At 41.5% G+C, this 14,518-nt stretch overlaps 2 protein-coding genes across 2 annotated transcripts in view; one reads left to right on the top strand and one right to left on the bottom strand.

Moving 5' to 3' along the window:
* LOC126565597 (60S ribosomal protein L34) overlaps positions 1–14,518 on the bottom strand; it is a 364,763-nt gene that overhangs the window by 18,890 nt on the left and 331,355 nt on the right. The gene's annotated exons all lie outside the window — the stretch shown is intronic.
* LOC126565847 (brain-specific homeobox protein) lies at positions 1,977–6,625 on the top strand. The gene is made up of 5 exons (XM_050223056.1): positions 1,977–2,537; positions 4,253–4,524; positions 4,641–4,806; positions 4,925–5,058; positions 5,913–6,625. The coding sequence occupies exons 1-5, from the start codon at positions 1,990–1,992 to the stop codon at positions 6,623–6,625; spliced, it is 1,833 nt and encodes a 610-aa protein (XP_050079013.1). The 5' UTR covers positions 1,977–1,989.

Below are 14,518 nucleotides of genomic sequence, written 5' to 3' on the forward strand. Positions count from 1 at the left end.
TAGCTGAACCAGGCGGTAAACAACGAGTTTCACGAGTTTTGTCTATTTGTCCAGTGTCTCTTAAGACTTTTATTTGGTTTTGTTTTTGCTAGTGTCTTCATTAGTAAATAGATTATTTTACTATTTTGCTGCTCGTGCGGCTGCTTAAAGCCATCTGCTTTTCAAATGCGCCTGAAGGTATGCTATCATATGTTTCATTCAACACGCTTCTTAGTATCGCTAAATGGCTAGCGACGAATGAAGGCATTTTTTTATCCGCTTGATTTTGTTTAGTTGATCGATTGTTTAAACTAATTTCCAACCAAAATACATTATTTCATAATGTGCGCCTTCTTAATTAATAGTAAATAAATTGATAACATTATGTCGTTGTTTAGTACTAACAATATGTTATTAAATCGACTTGTAGTTTCTAAAATGTTTTTGTACGTAGTCTGAATATTAAACTAAATTTAACTGAATGATGGTCTTGCCGAATGTTTACACTATCGCTAGTGATCATATTGCACACCTCGAGCTCTAAATGGAGTTCTGTTACTAATTTGAAGAAAAGAATAAATCATCCTAACGTGCATTTTTTGAATCGAAGTTTAATCGAAGGACGTTTTAGTGCCAAAACCCCAAAACAAAACATTTCATACCATTCCACATTGTGGACCATCCCAGGTATCTTCTTGTTGCCAACTTTGTGCCACTACTCGTCTGTGAGTTAATACTCCGCTTAAAATATGTTTCAAAAACCTCAGCATGGTATCGCATTTTCCGCGTGGAGCCAGCTGTGCGTAAAATGCAAAAATCTGCTCACGCCAGGAGAACGCACGCGGTTAATTATAATGATATGTAATTAATTCCGTTACAACATCAAGCCACGAGGGAAAAATCAAGCCCGGAAGGGGGGTTTTGAGCCATCCTCCGCAGGTTCCCACACCACTCTTCTTTCACCTGGTAATACCGCAAACTCCCATAATCAGGATGACAGTAATCTTCGCCAAATTGCGCCAATAAAGCATCCCCAGAACACTTTGTACCTGTAAGTATGTGTGTGTGTGGTGTTATTATGGTAGCTTGCATGGCACATTCTACTCTTCGTCAGGAGTGAGCTGCATTGCACATCACCAAACTTGTCTAATTGGCAAATAAGAGGCAGAGATCCTGTGTTAGAGACCTCTCCCGTTTATTGTTTTGTTGTTGTTTCTGTAAAGTTTCAATATGACAGGTGAAAAATAAGCTACAAAAATGCACCCATGATACGTTTTCCCAGTCTCCGCCATTTTGTGTGTTTGTTGCTCGTTTCCATGGGTGCTTTATGGCCTGTATGTACTAACCACTCCACACGCCTGTCAACGCTTCATCAAACAGCTTCAAGCTACCGGTCGATAGAGGGCAGCACTGGGATAAGAACGAGAGAGGGAGTGGGAGAGAGAGAGGATGAGCGGTGGAGATTCCTAAGCGGAGAATGATAAAACATAATTTTGCCACAATTTAGCAGACAATTTGTTCGTCAAATCGATGATGAGCAACAGAGAATCATCGGTGGTGGCGGTGGTTCATTAGCAAAAGCATGTAAAATGGAAGTTGGTCTTCGCCCTGGACACCCTCACCGTTTGTCCCATCATTTTCCTGGCGTGCGAGTGTGTGTGAGTATGGGTGCATTATGGTTCCATTTAAGGATCGTCAATCACATCCTGCACGACTACGGTAGGGGAGGGCGAATTCGTCGGGGCGTCTGCCCAAAGGATTTGCTTCCCTACCGATTGCTCGTATATAATGGGCTCTTCCGGTAAATGGTCCTCTTGGTAGCTAGCTTAGGGTGGCGCGAATCGTGCCATTCAGTTGTCGGTGTGCTACGGTTGCAAAAGGATGCTCCGTTGCAAATCACATCAATCAAGGACGTGCTGGTTGGTTGATGTATCAAATTGAGTGAGTTCAGTTGAGAATTTCGTCTACCGTACGCGTGGTTTAGTGTCTTCAATCGCTAGTGAACAGTCAATGTGTACAACGGATCAGCGTGGCATGGCATCGTCCGTACAGGCACATTTGCACGCGAGCAGTACAAGGCCAGGTTATGCCTCGAAGGACCCACTTCCGGCGGCACTTGCGGCACGGTGCAAATCACCCTCAGCGACGGGTGTTATTGCCGTCAAAACACCATTCTCGATCGAGGACATTCTTTTCCAAAACGGTGGTGGTGGTGGTGCCAGTGTTGGACATCCAAACAGTCCGTCGAGAGAGCGTGCGATTCCGTCACCCGCCGATCGTCATCCGGTAGAATCGGATGCAGACGAATCGGATACCGGAGAAGATTCGCCAGAAGTTGCCACTGTTCCGACGGTTAACTCTGTAAACAGTCATCGGAGTAAGAGCTCGTGTGAGTTAAGTGTATCCGACCGGAGTGTTGTTAGTGGTGGTTGTGGAGAAAACAATGCAAAACCTGGTGCAGATAGTGTTAGTGTGCGTGGACGAAGCGGTCAGGATGGGAATGGATTGGTTAAAGGTGGTGAAGATGACTATCGGAAGTTAGTGATGCATTCGGAAAGGTGAGTTTATGAGTGAATAGTTTGTGAAAATAAGATACAAAACGTAAACGTAACGTGACCGTTGGTCAACCTTGGATAGGCAGTAACAGCCTGAGGTTAAAACTAGTGCTCGTGAGGGAGGAGGAGGAGGAATAATTTCGAATCTTAGCTTCAAATCTTAAAATATTTTCTATTAATCAATCCAATCTTTTTCGACCATACTAAACCTACACATTGCATACATTCGGGCGCTTTTCGCATAGTGAGGAACTCTTGAAACTTTTATGTATGAAATAGTGCAGAGGGCCGGATCAAAGTATGAAAAAAAGAACTAAATATATGCTGTCAAAACCGTGCAGCCCTGAAAGAAGCGAATCTTCTTATGAGTTGGTGTTTTTTAATGGTAATGATAATAGTTTACAGGATCTCGAACAATGTAAGGGGAGTTGATATGATGTTTTATGGTTTTATGGCCTTTATTTTGCTTGGGCCTACAAGGATCTTGATTCGACATTGGCAGTATACGAGTCGTATTACAATAAGCATTAAACTATTCAACTATTCAATGATTAAATTAAATAATCATAGACAAAAGACGCATCTTTCCACTCTATTAAACCTCGAGCATCGGAAAGTATTAAAATTCAAATAATTTCAAACGTGCATTTGGAATCTAATATGATGTAAAAAGGAGGTTAATACTCCTTGTATTAACCTCCTTTTTACCGATTTTTTTTTATCGAACTTAATCAGCAAAAGCAGGTAAAGGAGAAGTAGAAGATGTTCCCGAGTTATGGGATTATGGGTGAAATAAAATGAAGGAAACCTGTAAATGTCAGGTAGACATCGTAAGGTCCTACATTCTAAGAAAGAGAAGTTTATCTACACTATCAAAAATTTGCTAGTACATCTAAAAGTTATTCTTTAGTAATATGCAATTTGATCTGTCCCAAAAAAAATGACATTTTTCCTCTTCTTTGGCACTATCATTCTATAATTTAGAATTTACCTGAGTTTTCAAGTGAATAGGCAAGTCAATCTTATTATCAGGAGATCAATACAGTTACCATCTCGACCACCGGACGCCTTAAAAATGAGATAAATTAGCTGTGAGCAACACGTTAAGTTTATTTATATGAATTATTGCTCGCAGGGTAAAACATTCGTTAGAAGAACCATTCAAAAAAGATAACAATTATCGTCCTAATCATTTTTATAGGAAAGTCGTACCAAGACTGTAACAGTTTTTTAAAGTTTGAATGTTTTGAAAACATAATAAAATTGCGAATTGTTCTTTGAAATAACACTCCAGATTCCTTCAGACCTCCTCAAGTGTAAGTGTTAGAGAATAAATTGCTTTTAATTGCATATAGTTAGCCTATCAGTATTCTACATACCAACGATTCTGATCTCATTGAAAAAGGAAATAACACATTTAGACCTTATTTTGGGGGGTTTTAAAGCAATGGACCGTACGTTTCCATAGAAAATTACAAGTTTTTAGACCCATTTCCCTGTTTATTAAGCAATCAAAATTATAAGGACAATAGACATAATTTGGTTAGACACAATCCAATCCACCTTCTTAACCGCTTAACATAATAGCCAAATGTAGCTTTAAATTGCCTGCGCCGGAAAGTATGCAATTATTATTTTCAAAAGCATTTACAAGTTCAAACAATCTACAATCTATTCCTATCGAAAATACTATCAAAACCCCTAATTTTCCTTCTCAGATTTGGCAGTAGACTAAACTTGGACCCCAGCAGCACACCTCACCAACCCACATCAGCTCCCCGAGCTCAACAACCACCGCCACCACCTCCTCCACCGGCACCTACGGTGAGCAATTCCGGCCCAGTACAATTCACTAGCGGACCGTCGGCCGGCGTCATGTACACGACCAACCCGTACAGTGATCCGGGCTATCTGCAGATGGCACTCGGCGCCTACCTAGCACCGTCGGCCAGTGGATACAAAACGGTCGATCCATACTTCCTCTCGCAAGGTAAGTTAGTAATCGATTTGTTTTCATCGATAATTAAGTTGGAACCAGTCGGTCGGGTCGAAAAAGTGTTGTGTCCATGTGTTTAACGGGTGATTTTTTTTTTCTACCTTGGACAGGAATTTTCGCCAGCTCGCCTCTATTTCCCGGTGCCGGTTGTCCGGATATTGCGCTCGGTTTGGGCATGGGCATGAGTGCGCTGCGCCATTGCCGACGTCGGAAAGCTCGGACCGTGTTCAGTGACCCGCAGCTGACAGGGCTGGAGAAGCGCTTCGAGGCACAACGGTAAGTCGGGCGAATGGGGGTTTTTTTATGGCCGATAATGCAATTAAGAGTAAACTTTTGCGTTTTCGGGTCGGGGCTTTTGACCAGAGCTTGTTCTTCTCTGTATCCGTAATGACAGCTACTTATCGACACCGGAACGTGTCGAGCTGGCGTCCGCGCTCGGGCTGAGTGAAACGCAAGTGAAAACCTGGTTCCAGAATCGGCGCATGAAGCACAAGAAGCAGCTACGGCGACGTGAGGTCAATGCGGCCGGTAAGTTGCACGGAGCATAGAACAACTTTTAATTAAGTTAATTATCGAAGGGTACAGCAAAAAACAACGGGTTAGAGCAAATTGGACCGGTCACCAAAGTTTCGGAGGAAAAGTGTCTTTCTTCTTGTGACGAAGAAAAGTTTCTTCTGGACAAAAGTTTGACCACCACCACTTTTGCTGGAGTGGTTTGAATTTGATTGCCAAGAAAAGGGTACAACACCATCACAAAACTCAATTATCGTACCCGTAAACTCCAAAGAAAGCTTGTAGACGTCTAAAGTTATTGGGGTGCCCATACGAGGGACTAAAAGTAAAAACCCTTTTAAGAAGTTTCGAGCCTCAAACTCGGACAAGACGTCGCCCATCTTGTCAAAATTGGGGTTCTTATCAAGAACCTTCCATTTACTGTTTCCTCTTAGAAGATTTTTATTTATTGCGAAGAATTCCGGTGATGATGAAAATTCCTTGCTGGAGCCGGAGAACGTAAATGGAATGTTCCGTACTTTGAAGACACATCGAACGAAGGATCCACTTGAATTGGTGAAGTGAGCTTTTCACGAACAATAGTTCCCCGGTTGGGTTCTTTCATGTCGAGAGCTATTGTGTGTTAGGGATGTTTATGTGGAAGTAGAGATGTCAGAATACAATGCGCTTCTATTCAATATGCTAGACACACTAGCAGAATACGTGTGAAACGAAATTCTTGTCCACACACTTCCTTAAAAGCAGTCTTTTGCTAAATATACAGCGCAAGGTGTAATGCGGGTTGCGTGGTGTTAGGCGTCTTAGATATTTTCCAAATTTTCGCTCTCACTCTCACACACACAAACACCTTATTGAACTCTCCCACACAGATACGGGCGGATCGGGTTCGGGTCAGAATGGTGGAAGCACCAACTCATCCTCTTCATCCTCCAGTCGACTTCATGGAGCAGCTCCAGCGTCCTCTACCGGATCAACCACTTCAACCTCCTCGTCTTCCTCGTCCGGTTCGTCAGGATCGGCCACCACCACAGGCGGTGAGAAAGGTGGCTTTACTGTCTATAGCAACGGAAAAGCCGCTCCAGGTGGAGTGTCACTCGGCAACAAACCTCCACCCAGCTCGTCCGCTTCCTCTTCCGCCTCTTCCTCTTCGTCCAGCTGTACCGGTGCGGGCATGCTAAAGCCCTTAACGTCCGGCAGTGGATCGATGCACTCATCCTTTAGCTTGGTGAAACGGTCCGCGGCTGCTGCAGCGGCGGCGGCTGCGGCTGCAGCTGCCACCATGAACAATGGTGGCTCGGGAGCATCGATTCACCATCCGTTTCATGCTAATCATCATCATGCACCATCGCATCCCCATCACCATCATAACCATCATCAGACGCCGCAGCAGCATCATCCGGGAGCTGGTGGACCTTCGGGGCCTCATCACCTTTTGGCGACCCACCACCTATCGCATCTTGGCCCTCCACCTGGCCACCGTACACCACCGACTAGTGAGGATGAAAATGAGATGATGAATGATAGTGATTCCGATTGTAGCGACGTCGATATTGTTGGGGACGATCAAGGTTATCTTACGTAAGGCTGGAGTTGAGATGTATGTTGGACATCTTGTCAATTGGTGAATAATAGTAGCCAAGTAAATCATGTGCATAGTATATAGCGTTCTCTTAAGCAACAGGAGTGTGTGTAAAAAAAAGGATTTAAAAATAGTGGTTGTGTAATTGATGTCCTCAACCGAAACGAGGTTAGCAGCACAGTTACAGCATTCCAGTTCCATCAAAAAGAATGGTTCAGGATCAATATCTCAAGAAAGTCGTCTTAGATTTAATTTAACAGTTCAGCAGTCCGTGTTAGATGCCTATATCCTGTCCCAGAGATATTAAGTATGGAGATCGCCAGGACGTGATGCTACGCCGGGCCATGTGTCAAATTATTTAGTCCAAGTTGTACTTCGGATACTCTTCGTCGACCAGTATTTTCCAATTATTTATTCATTTTATTTTATAAATTTTAAGAGCTCCAAAACAAGGATAGATCACTGCCCTAATGAGGGTGGTCGAGACTTTCATACGGTAGGGTCAGTTAGAGAATCGAATCCACACTGTCCCTTCGTTTGCAGACTGACTGTCTACTACGGATAACAACAAGTCTATGAAGCCGGAAATGCTAACAGATCGCAACACCTCTCGATTAACTAAAGTTCAGGCTAAGAAGAAGGAGAACAAATTGAACAAACTCCAGAGAAAATAAAGACACCACAATAATACATTTAATTTTAATCTAAAGAATTTTCATTCTCTCATCTTATTAGTAAAGCCAACCGATTTTCAGATCAAATAGTGATTGAGTTATTGTCATATTTTAACTTTGTATGCCTCATGTTTCTCTTCTTCTTGACTTGACAACCTCGGGAGGTCTTGGCCTGTCATTACTGGCTTCATTTGACTTCATTTGACTTTGTTATACTGGTAGCTAGATAGTCAGGTAGCCCGGGAACGAGAAGTTCAAGCCGTCAGTTCTGCATAAAAAGATGATTCGCTGTGATCGAGAGGATAAGCTGTCTGGTTCATCTTGAGTCCATTTCTATCAGGTAATTCTACTTCATCGAGGATAGAGTCTGGATACAGCTCGAGCTGGTTCGTCTAGAAATTTCAATTTATAGACAGAAAAGCTTCTTTTTCGCTGGTGTATTTTTCTTTAAACCCCAAACAGGTTATTTGCCAAAGAATAGTCATGACAAATTCATATTAATTTAATAACGAACAGGGCTAGTGTTGCAATGTAGTATTAGCAATTAAAATTAAAAACCAAACAACAGTATCTAGTGAAGAAGTGTGTGGCACTGTTGTCGACACCCGACAATATAAGAGACTTCAATAAAAATCAATCAATAAACGACAAGAAAATCGTCTCTTACTATTGCTCTATGTGGCAAATTGGAGCACCACGCGCCAATGAACCAGAGTGAGCAATTATTTCAATCCCTTTAATTGCGATCCAATAGCTCAGAAAAGCGGGTCAATTACATCAAATCGTTTCGGCCTCAGTCCCGTGTCCTCGTTGTGAGGGACATAGACTTTAACTTGCAGAGAAAAACTCTATTCTTCACTTTTCTTTCGGTAGAAAACCCTCAGACAGCTGAGGCGGAGCTACGATTACTACATAAGTCTAATCCATCGCAGTAGTACATAAGGTTCGTCGTTCAAAAAAAAATAAATAGTCGGAAAAATGCGATGATAATCTACCGCCACGTCTTTAACCCTCGCCCCCTATTCGTTCCGATTGTTGGCCGCTCCTAAGAGCATGCGCAGACACGTGGTGAAAGAAATGGGCCTCGAAGCCGTTTGTGTCAACGCGTTGTTTCTCCTTCAGCACGCACACCTTCAGTGTGCGCACGACGAGCAAGATTGTGCCTCACACCAAAGCACAACTCGGGCTGCGCTCATTAGTTCCAATTATATTTGATGAAGATATGGCATGACGCACTGCAGGCCAAGTGCAGGCCGTGGATGGACGCTCGTTTGGTATTTTCTTTAACCCGCGGAGAAAAGTTGAACCGTTTTCCCCCGTTCGGGGGCTCGGTCAAGCAGCATGTGCGTCTGTATGCATCATCGTGTGGCTTCGTGCGGGGAAAAACCAGACAATCAGCCGGTGGAAATAAAGGTTAGTTGAGATAATTGATTTAGGACCGTCCGCCACAAATCATCTCCTGATTGAGCGCATTATTAAAGTTCATGACTTGATGTGTGCGTATGTTTGTTGGACTGGAATTGAGGGAAGGAGAAAGACTGGCGCAATGCCACACTGTCGGAGGTATTTTTTTTGCTTATCAGAATGTTAAAATAAAACTGAAAATCGCTCCAATGATATACGAGGATTTAAGAGGTGTTTGAGTTTATGATGTGAACTGTGAGCTAATTTGCTGTTCTGATATGCTTCTGGTCTGGTGCAGTCTTGCATTACCAGTCTTCGAATCTTCGAAACTAAATAAAATTCATTTAATTAAGTATGAAGATAATCTACTTCAATTAGCCAAAATAAATGAAAGTCAATCACAGCAGTAAACAATGGAAAACTAATTTAATTTGGTATGTTTGGGTAATTTCTGAGAACCAAGAATAGTGACCATCACTAAGAGGCATCTGTGATTCATAGATGGAGTCTTCAGAAATAATTTTGACTCTCTCTTAGACGGATGACAACAGGGGCATTCTAAGAGCCGCTAGGCCCTCGTATTCTTTGGTAATTGAGATCGCTGGATCCCTGGATCCTTGGTGATTGAGAAACTAGAACCTTGTGGTCGAAAAAACCTACTTAAACTATTAGGGCCTGAACAGTAGAATAGTATTGAACAATGGCATGAGTTTACTTAGTCCCTCTGCGATCGGAAGCGTTGTCTTTGCTGACGTGATGTAATGACAATTCAACGACAGTGCAACAGCTACGAAAATCTACGCAAGAGACGGATAAATGGGTCTTTGTAGAACATGAAAAGATGAGCTGGTAGATTTTATTTTTAGCAAACCACGCAGAACACATCAACAGCGCTGATTGTTATAAAAATCTGACGATTTAGTTTTATAAAAGTTTTAAATTACTTTCAGCTTCCAGGTATCATCCTTTGGCTACAACGGCTGTTGGTATTAATAGGCTTTAATGCTTGCCAAAAATAGGATTAATCCTTCTAAATGTGTTTCAAAACCTGGCCTTACTCGAAGCAGATCCTTCGCTGTGTGCAGAACCAACGGTTTACACTACGTGTACGTCTCTGAAGTTGATTTTACTGAGCTTTTTCCTTTGCTCTGTCGCGAAAAATCTTGTAGAACACATAAATTTGTGTAAAGTTAAGGAATTGATTGTAATGCAACTCTTTCACGAAGATGTCTTCAATAAACACCAATAAATTAAACATACCGGGATATCCGTAAGAACCTTCACCGAATCACGCATCAAAACGATATCAACTTCAACCAACACCAGGAATCAACTAACTCGTTCACCTCTTTTATTTAGTTCAACAACAAGTAACCCCGTTTCCCAGCACGTACTGTGTACGGCTCGGGTCGGCCGGCTAGCGTCAGAAAGTCTTTAAGCAACTAATTAGCAGCCAAGGTTCCCATCGGTTCGGGGCACGTTTTGCAGGAGTCGCTTGGAGTTGGTTGTTTTGTTACAAAAACAGCCCACTCCCAACACGGTGACAGGCACGTAGGAAAGTGGTACATGAACCAGCATCGCTGTCGGCGTTCTAAAGCAAGCAGTGAAAAACAGGACGAGGTGAAAAACGACCCAGCTGAATTAAAATGATTTAACAAAAAGCGATTTATGATATTAGACGATCGAATGCAGCAATAGAAACTTGTCACCTATTTTAATGCCACCAAAACAAAACAAAGCTTTTTAATGACCGCAAAACAGTCACCAGGAAATGGTGTTCTCTCAAGTGTCCTTCACAAAATCACACACCCCTAACATCATCATCGTGAGGTCGGTACCGTTGACATCCTTCGTCAAGCAGTTTGTTTGAGGCAAAATATAAACCCTCATCTTTCCAAAGGGGGAACATACATGCGTGCCCATTCTTTGCACATTCATCGCCTTTTGTCCTTGCACTTCCGTTCCGTGCTGCCAGGCACTTATCGGCACAAAATCACTACAAACGGTGCCAGTGGTAGTGCTGAGGTTGATGTTACAATTATTGCACGATCTGCTTCTAGAAGACAACAATCCTAAAGTGTGTGAGAAAGATCTGTTTAACCTGTTCGCAGCAAAACGGAAGCTTCAATGATGTTTCGAGCACGGGTGTGCTTCTAGAATCATTGCTTGATATTATCCGGAAATGTCATCCGGTAGACGGTTTTCGAAACGTGTCGAGGGTTGTGCATTAAGGTGAGCAGATAAAAGAGTAAACCGTCACAGCATGATTGCTGGTTGATGATGGGAAGGTTGTGAAGGACCGTGCGGACGTGAAAATATGGGGGAATAATTTCAAAATAGTTGCATAACGCTTATCATCTATAAACGATCAATGGAAGGCATGTCGATAAGGATTGTAATAAAATGGCGTTAGGAAAAAGGTTACAAAGGATGATTTTTTTTAACGGTGTACGATTTAAATGGCACGTGAGCGTTGTAATTAAGGCAATTATTGTTTGATAACATCATCCATATTTCGTTTATGGGGCAGCTGGATTTTAATAATTTAATTAATCATAATTTAATAAATAATTTAAAATATGTTATGCAGTTCTTTAAATAATTTATTTTAGAAACTATGGAAAATCTATGTAAAATGTCTGTTCGTTTTAGTAGCAAACTTGAGCAGTAAAACTTGAGAAAACCGAAAATATATTATTGACGTTTAGCAATAAGCGTTAAATCCATTTACTTTCGCATAATGAACAAGGAAGACAATTAATTTATTTAGCTAAAAATAATATAATGTTTACTGTATCATTTCTATAAGAACACCAACTCCAAGATTTGTTTGCAGAGTCCTACCATTGCTTTGGATTTTTTTCCCAAATGAAACAACTTTCAAATAAATTTTACTTTGTAAAACATGAAGTCATGTTTGTACCGTTTTGAATTGTTTAAATTTTCCAATAATTTTTTTTTTAAATGTTGTTGTTTTTATTCACGTAGGCCGGCCAGTCCGTATTGCTTAACAATAAATTAAAAAAAAATGTTGTAAAGAAAAAAGCATCACTTATTTAAGTCTGCGTTTTTTGGTGATTACTTTATCAAGTGAATTTACAAACTTACCTAATAGCACGACTATGGTTATTTTAATTATTTATAAACTTCCTTAGCATATGGTCTAATAGTTGTGTTGAAGGATTAAAAACTAAAAATTAATTTAACTTGTACACTAATATGGACAATACAATGGTAAGACGTAATACTAAAATATGGATGGAAAATTAATATTGTTAAACATTGCTTAAACTTTTGAAAAGTATATTCAAAATTGCAAGCAATATTTTATTGCTGCTTGCATTCAAAAATATAGAAATACTACGTGTCTTTTTCTATGAACAGACACAGCCATCAGCGGACTAGCATTAAAAAATATGAAACACTAATGGGTAGCTTTTAATATCCCGCCCAACTCGAATTTTTAACCGTACTTACAGACAACGAGAAAAAAAAAAACACCTTTCCTATCCTTCGTGCCAAGATCGACAATTTAGATAGCACTCCAGCACTTCAGAAATATTCGCCATCAAACGGAGAAAAAAGAATGCCGCATCGCACTTGAAAGGCGAACCAAACAAAAATCTCCATCCCCCCGGACATACATAGGATCAAGCACGGAAAATGCCACCGAATAAAGCGGAAAAATTGATTGGATTTATTGCACCCAGTCCCACACCCCACTCTATTTAACCGACTCGAAAAAAAAAAAGATGGAAAGCGCTACACCGCCACTGCCGCTTCTTCGGGCTTGACTTTTCGGCGCGAGCCAAAAACCGCTCACCGGATCGGGCGAGTGCCGGAAGCCGGGGTGCACCATGTAAATATTGTTATTAAATTTAGATACGATCAATGAAGGCGTAATTAAGCGTTTCGTCACCGAATCAATTCACAAACCGGGAGGATTTTTAAGCGCCCTAGCCCTTACGCTTTGTGGGAACATGGATGAAAGTGGGCGAACAAAAAAGGGGTTTGGTAGCTGTGTAACATTCTCAAACGAAGTGTGGTGATCAGTTTCCGTGTTTTTTGATCATCTGTTTGAGATTGAGCATGATTAAAAGAAGGGAAAAAGGTTTTTGTTAACATCACGGTTGTGCAGTTAAATTGTTGTTTAAATGCTGAGCAAAAGGATGAAATTTAGTAATTTTATTTAATGGAATAAAAAGGTACGACGCTGGAGTATTATATTGATGAGTATCGAATGCATGAGAGGATTTTTTTAAATTTAAAACGCCTAAAAGTATGCTATGTTATTTTTTTGTGTGGAGTAAATTTTGGAAAAAATTACATACATTCAGGCGCAAGCGTTCGCCGACCCAAAATTAACGATAACAAGGGAGATAATTGGTGATTCTGCTTTGAGATTCACGCATCAACATTCAAATAGGACCGAGTTGGCGCTAAAATAAAGGTGCCGTAGGCTATCAACCGAATTATTACTCAGAATATAGCGATAGGATGGGATAAGAATAGGGATGGCTTCCAGAAGGCAGAGGGAGTCAATGTTGGAGAGAAGGATGATGGAAATGAATAACTTGCGAGTATGATTATGGCGGGCTTTCATACCGACCAAGCCCAACAGTCAACACCTCACTGGAAGAGTGGCAGTAGGTTGGGGTAGCAAGCGCATCACGGCGATCCTAGTAAACTTCTTCTGTATCTTCTCTAGTCTATCTAGTCTAGTCTTTAGTGTCACCGCAATGGTGACACCAGTGGGCGACCAGACAACCGACATATTCCAATATAGGCCAGCAGCAATGTAATGCCCTCAAACACTAGGGGAACGCAGATCTCCATCGCCATTCGATGAGCCCAAAATGCCTCGATAGCTAGCGACAGATCTACGGACGCCTCTCTTGAAGATCGGAATCATCGGAAACAAACCACTCTGGACAAGGAGTGCATCAACTGAGCCAGAGCAGTGAGTATCTGCGATACACCGATGGGCTCTTTCGAATATGTCGAATTTTAGAATGATTTTTGGTTCCTGTATAAAGAGAAGGATAAGGAAGGAACTGTACGATGGTGTGCTTATCATGTCATGGCATGGCACTGGATGACCGGGCCCACAAAGCCGTTTTTAGGACATTCACATGAGCAGTAAACCGTAATAGAATCAGATTGAGATAGAGTGATGGCGTTGGTGTGTCCGCAAAAATGACCGAGATATTGGTTATTGGATTGGCAGACGACATCGCTCGAATGTGACTTCTGCAGACAGGACAACAACTAATTTTTCAATGAAATTTAGATTGAATAAAATCAAACAGTTGTTGCAACTTCAATTCAAAACCATGCATAAAAATATCACGATTGTATAAACTATTTTCGCAGGATGTAATCCTGGTCTTGGCACCAGCTAATAATGTTATCACGTATGGTGTATAATGCTTTCATCCCATTGTCTGCTGTCTCGAATTTTTTTTTTTAATTTTGCGCTTTCAACACGACTTTTTTCCTATTCTTAAACTCATCATCTGGCAGCATCAACACAATCGCTACGTAGGAGGGATCTCGCTTATCGATTTCATCCTGCTTTGGCAAGGCAATACCGTGCCAGTAACCAAGCGCAACCGACGAAATTAACCTTCTTTTCTGTACTTCAGCACCACAGGTGGACGACTGCATAAAGAGGAATTATCCGTATAGTTGGTTTGCTTTAGGTTCCCCGCGGTGCACTTGCAGCAAATAAAGGGGTTGATGACACTCGTGCAGGTTTAAGTGCTCACCCGAGTTACAAGCTGTCTTTTTGGCACCTTCGCGTAATTCCTGTTAAAAG

This window comes from Anopheles maculipalpis, chromosome 3RL (assembly GCF_943734695.1).
Source record: "Anopheles maculipalpis chromosome 3RL, idAnoMacuDA_375_x, whole genome shotgun sequence".
Classification (NCBI taxonomy): Eukaryota; Metazoa; Arthropoda; class Insecta; order Diptera; family Culicidae; genus Anopheles; species Anopheles maculipalpis.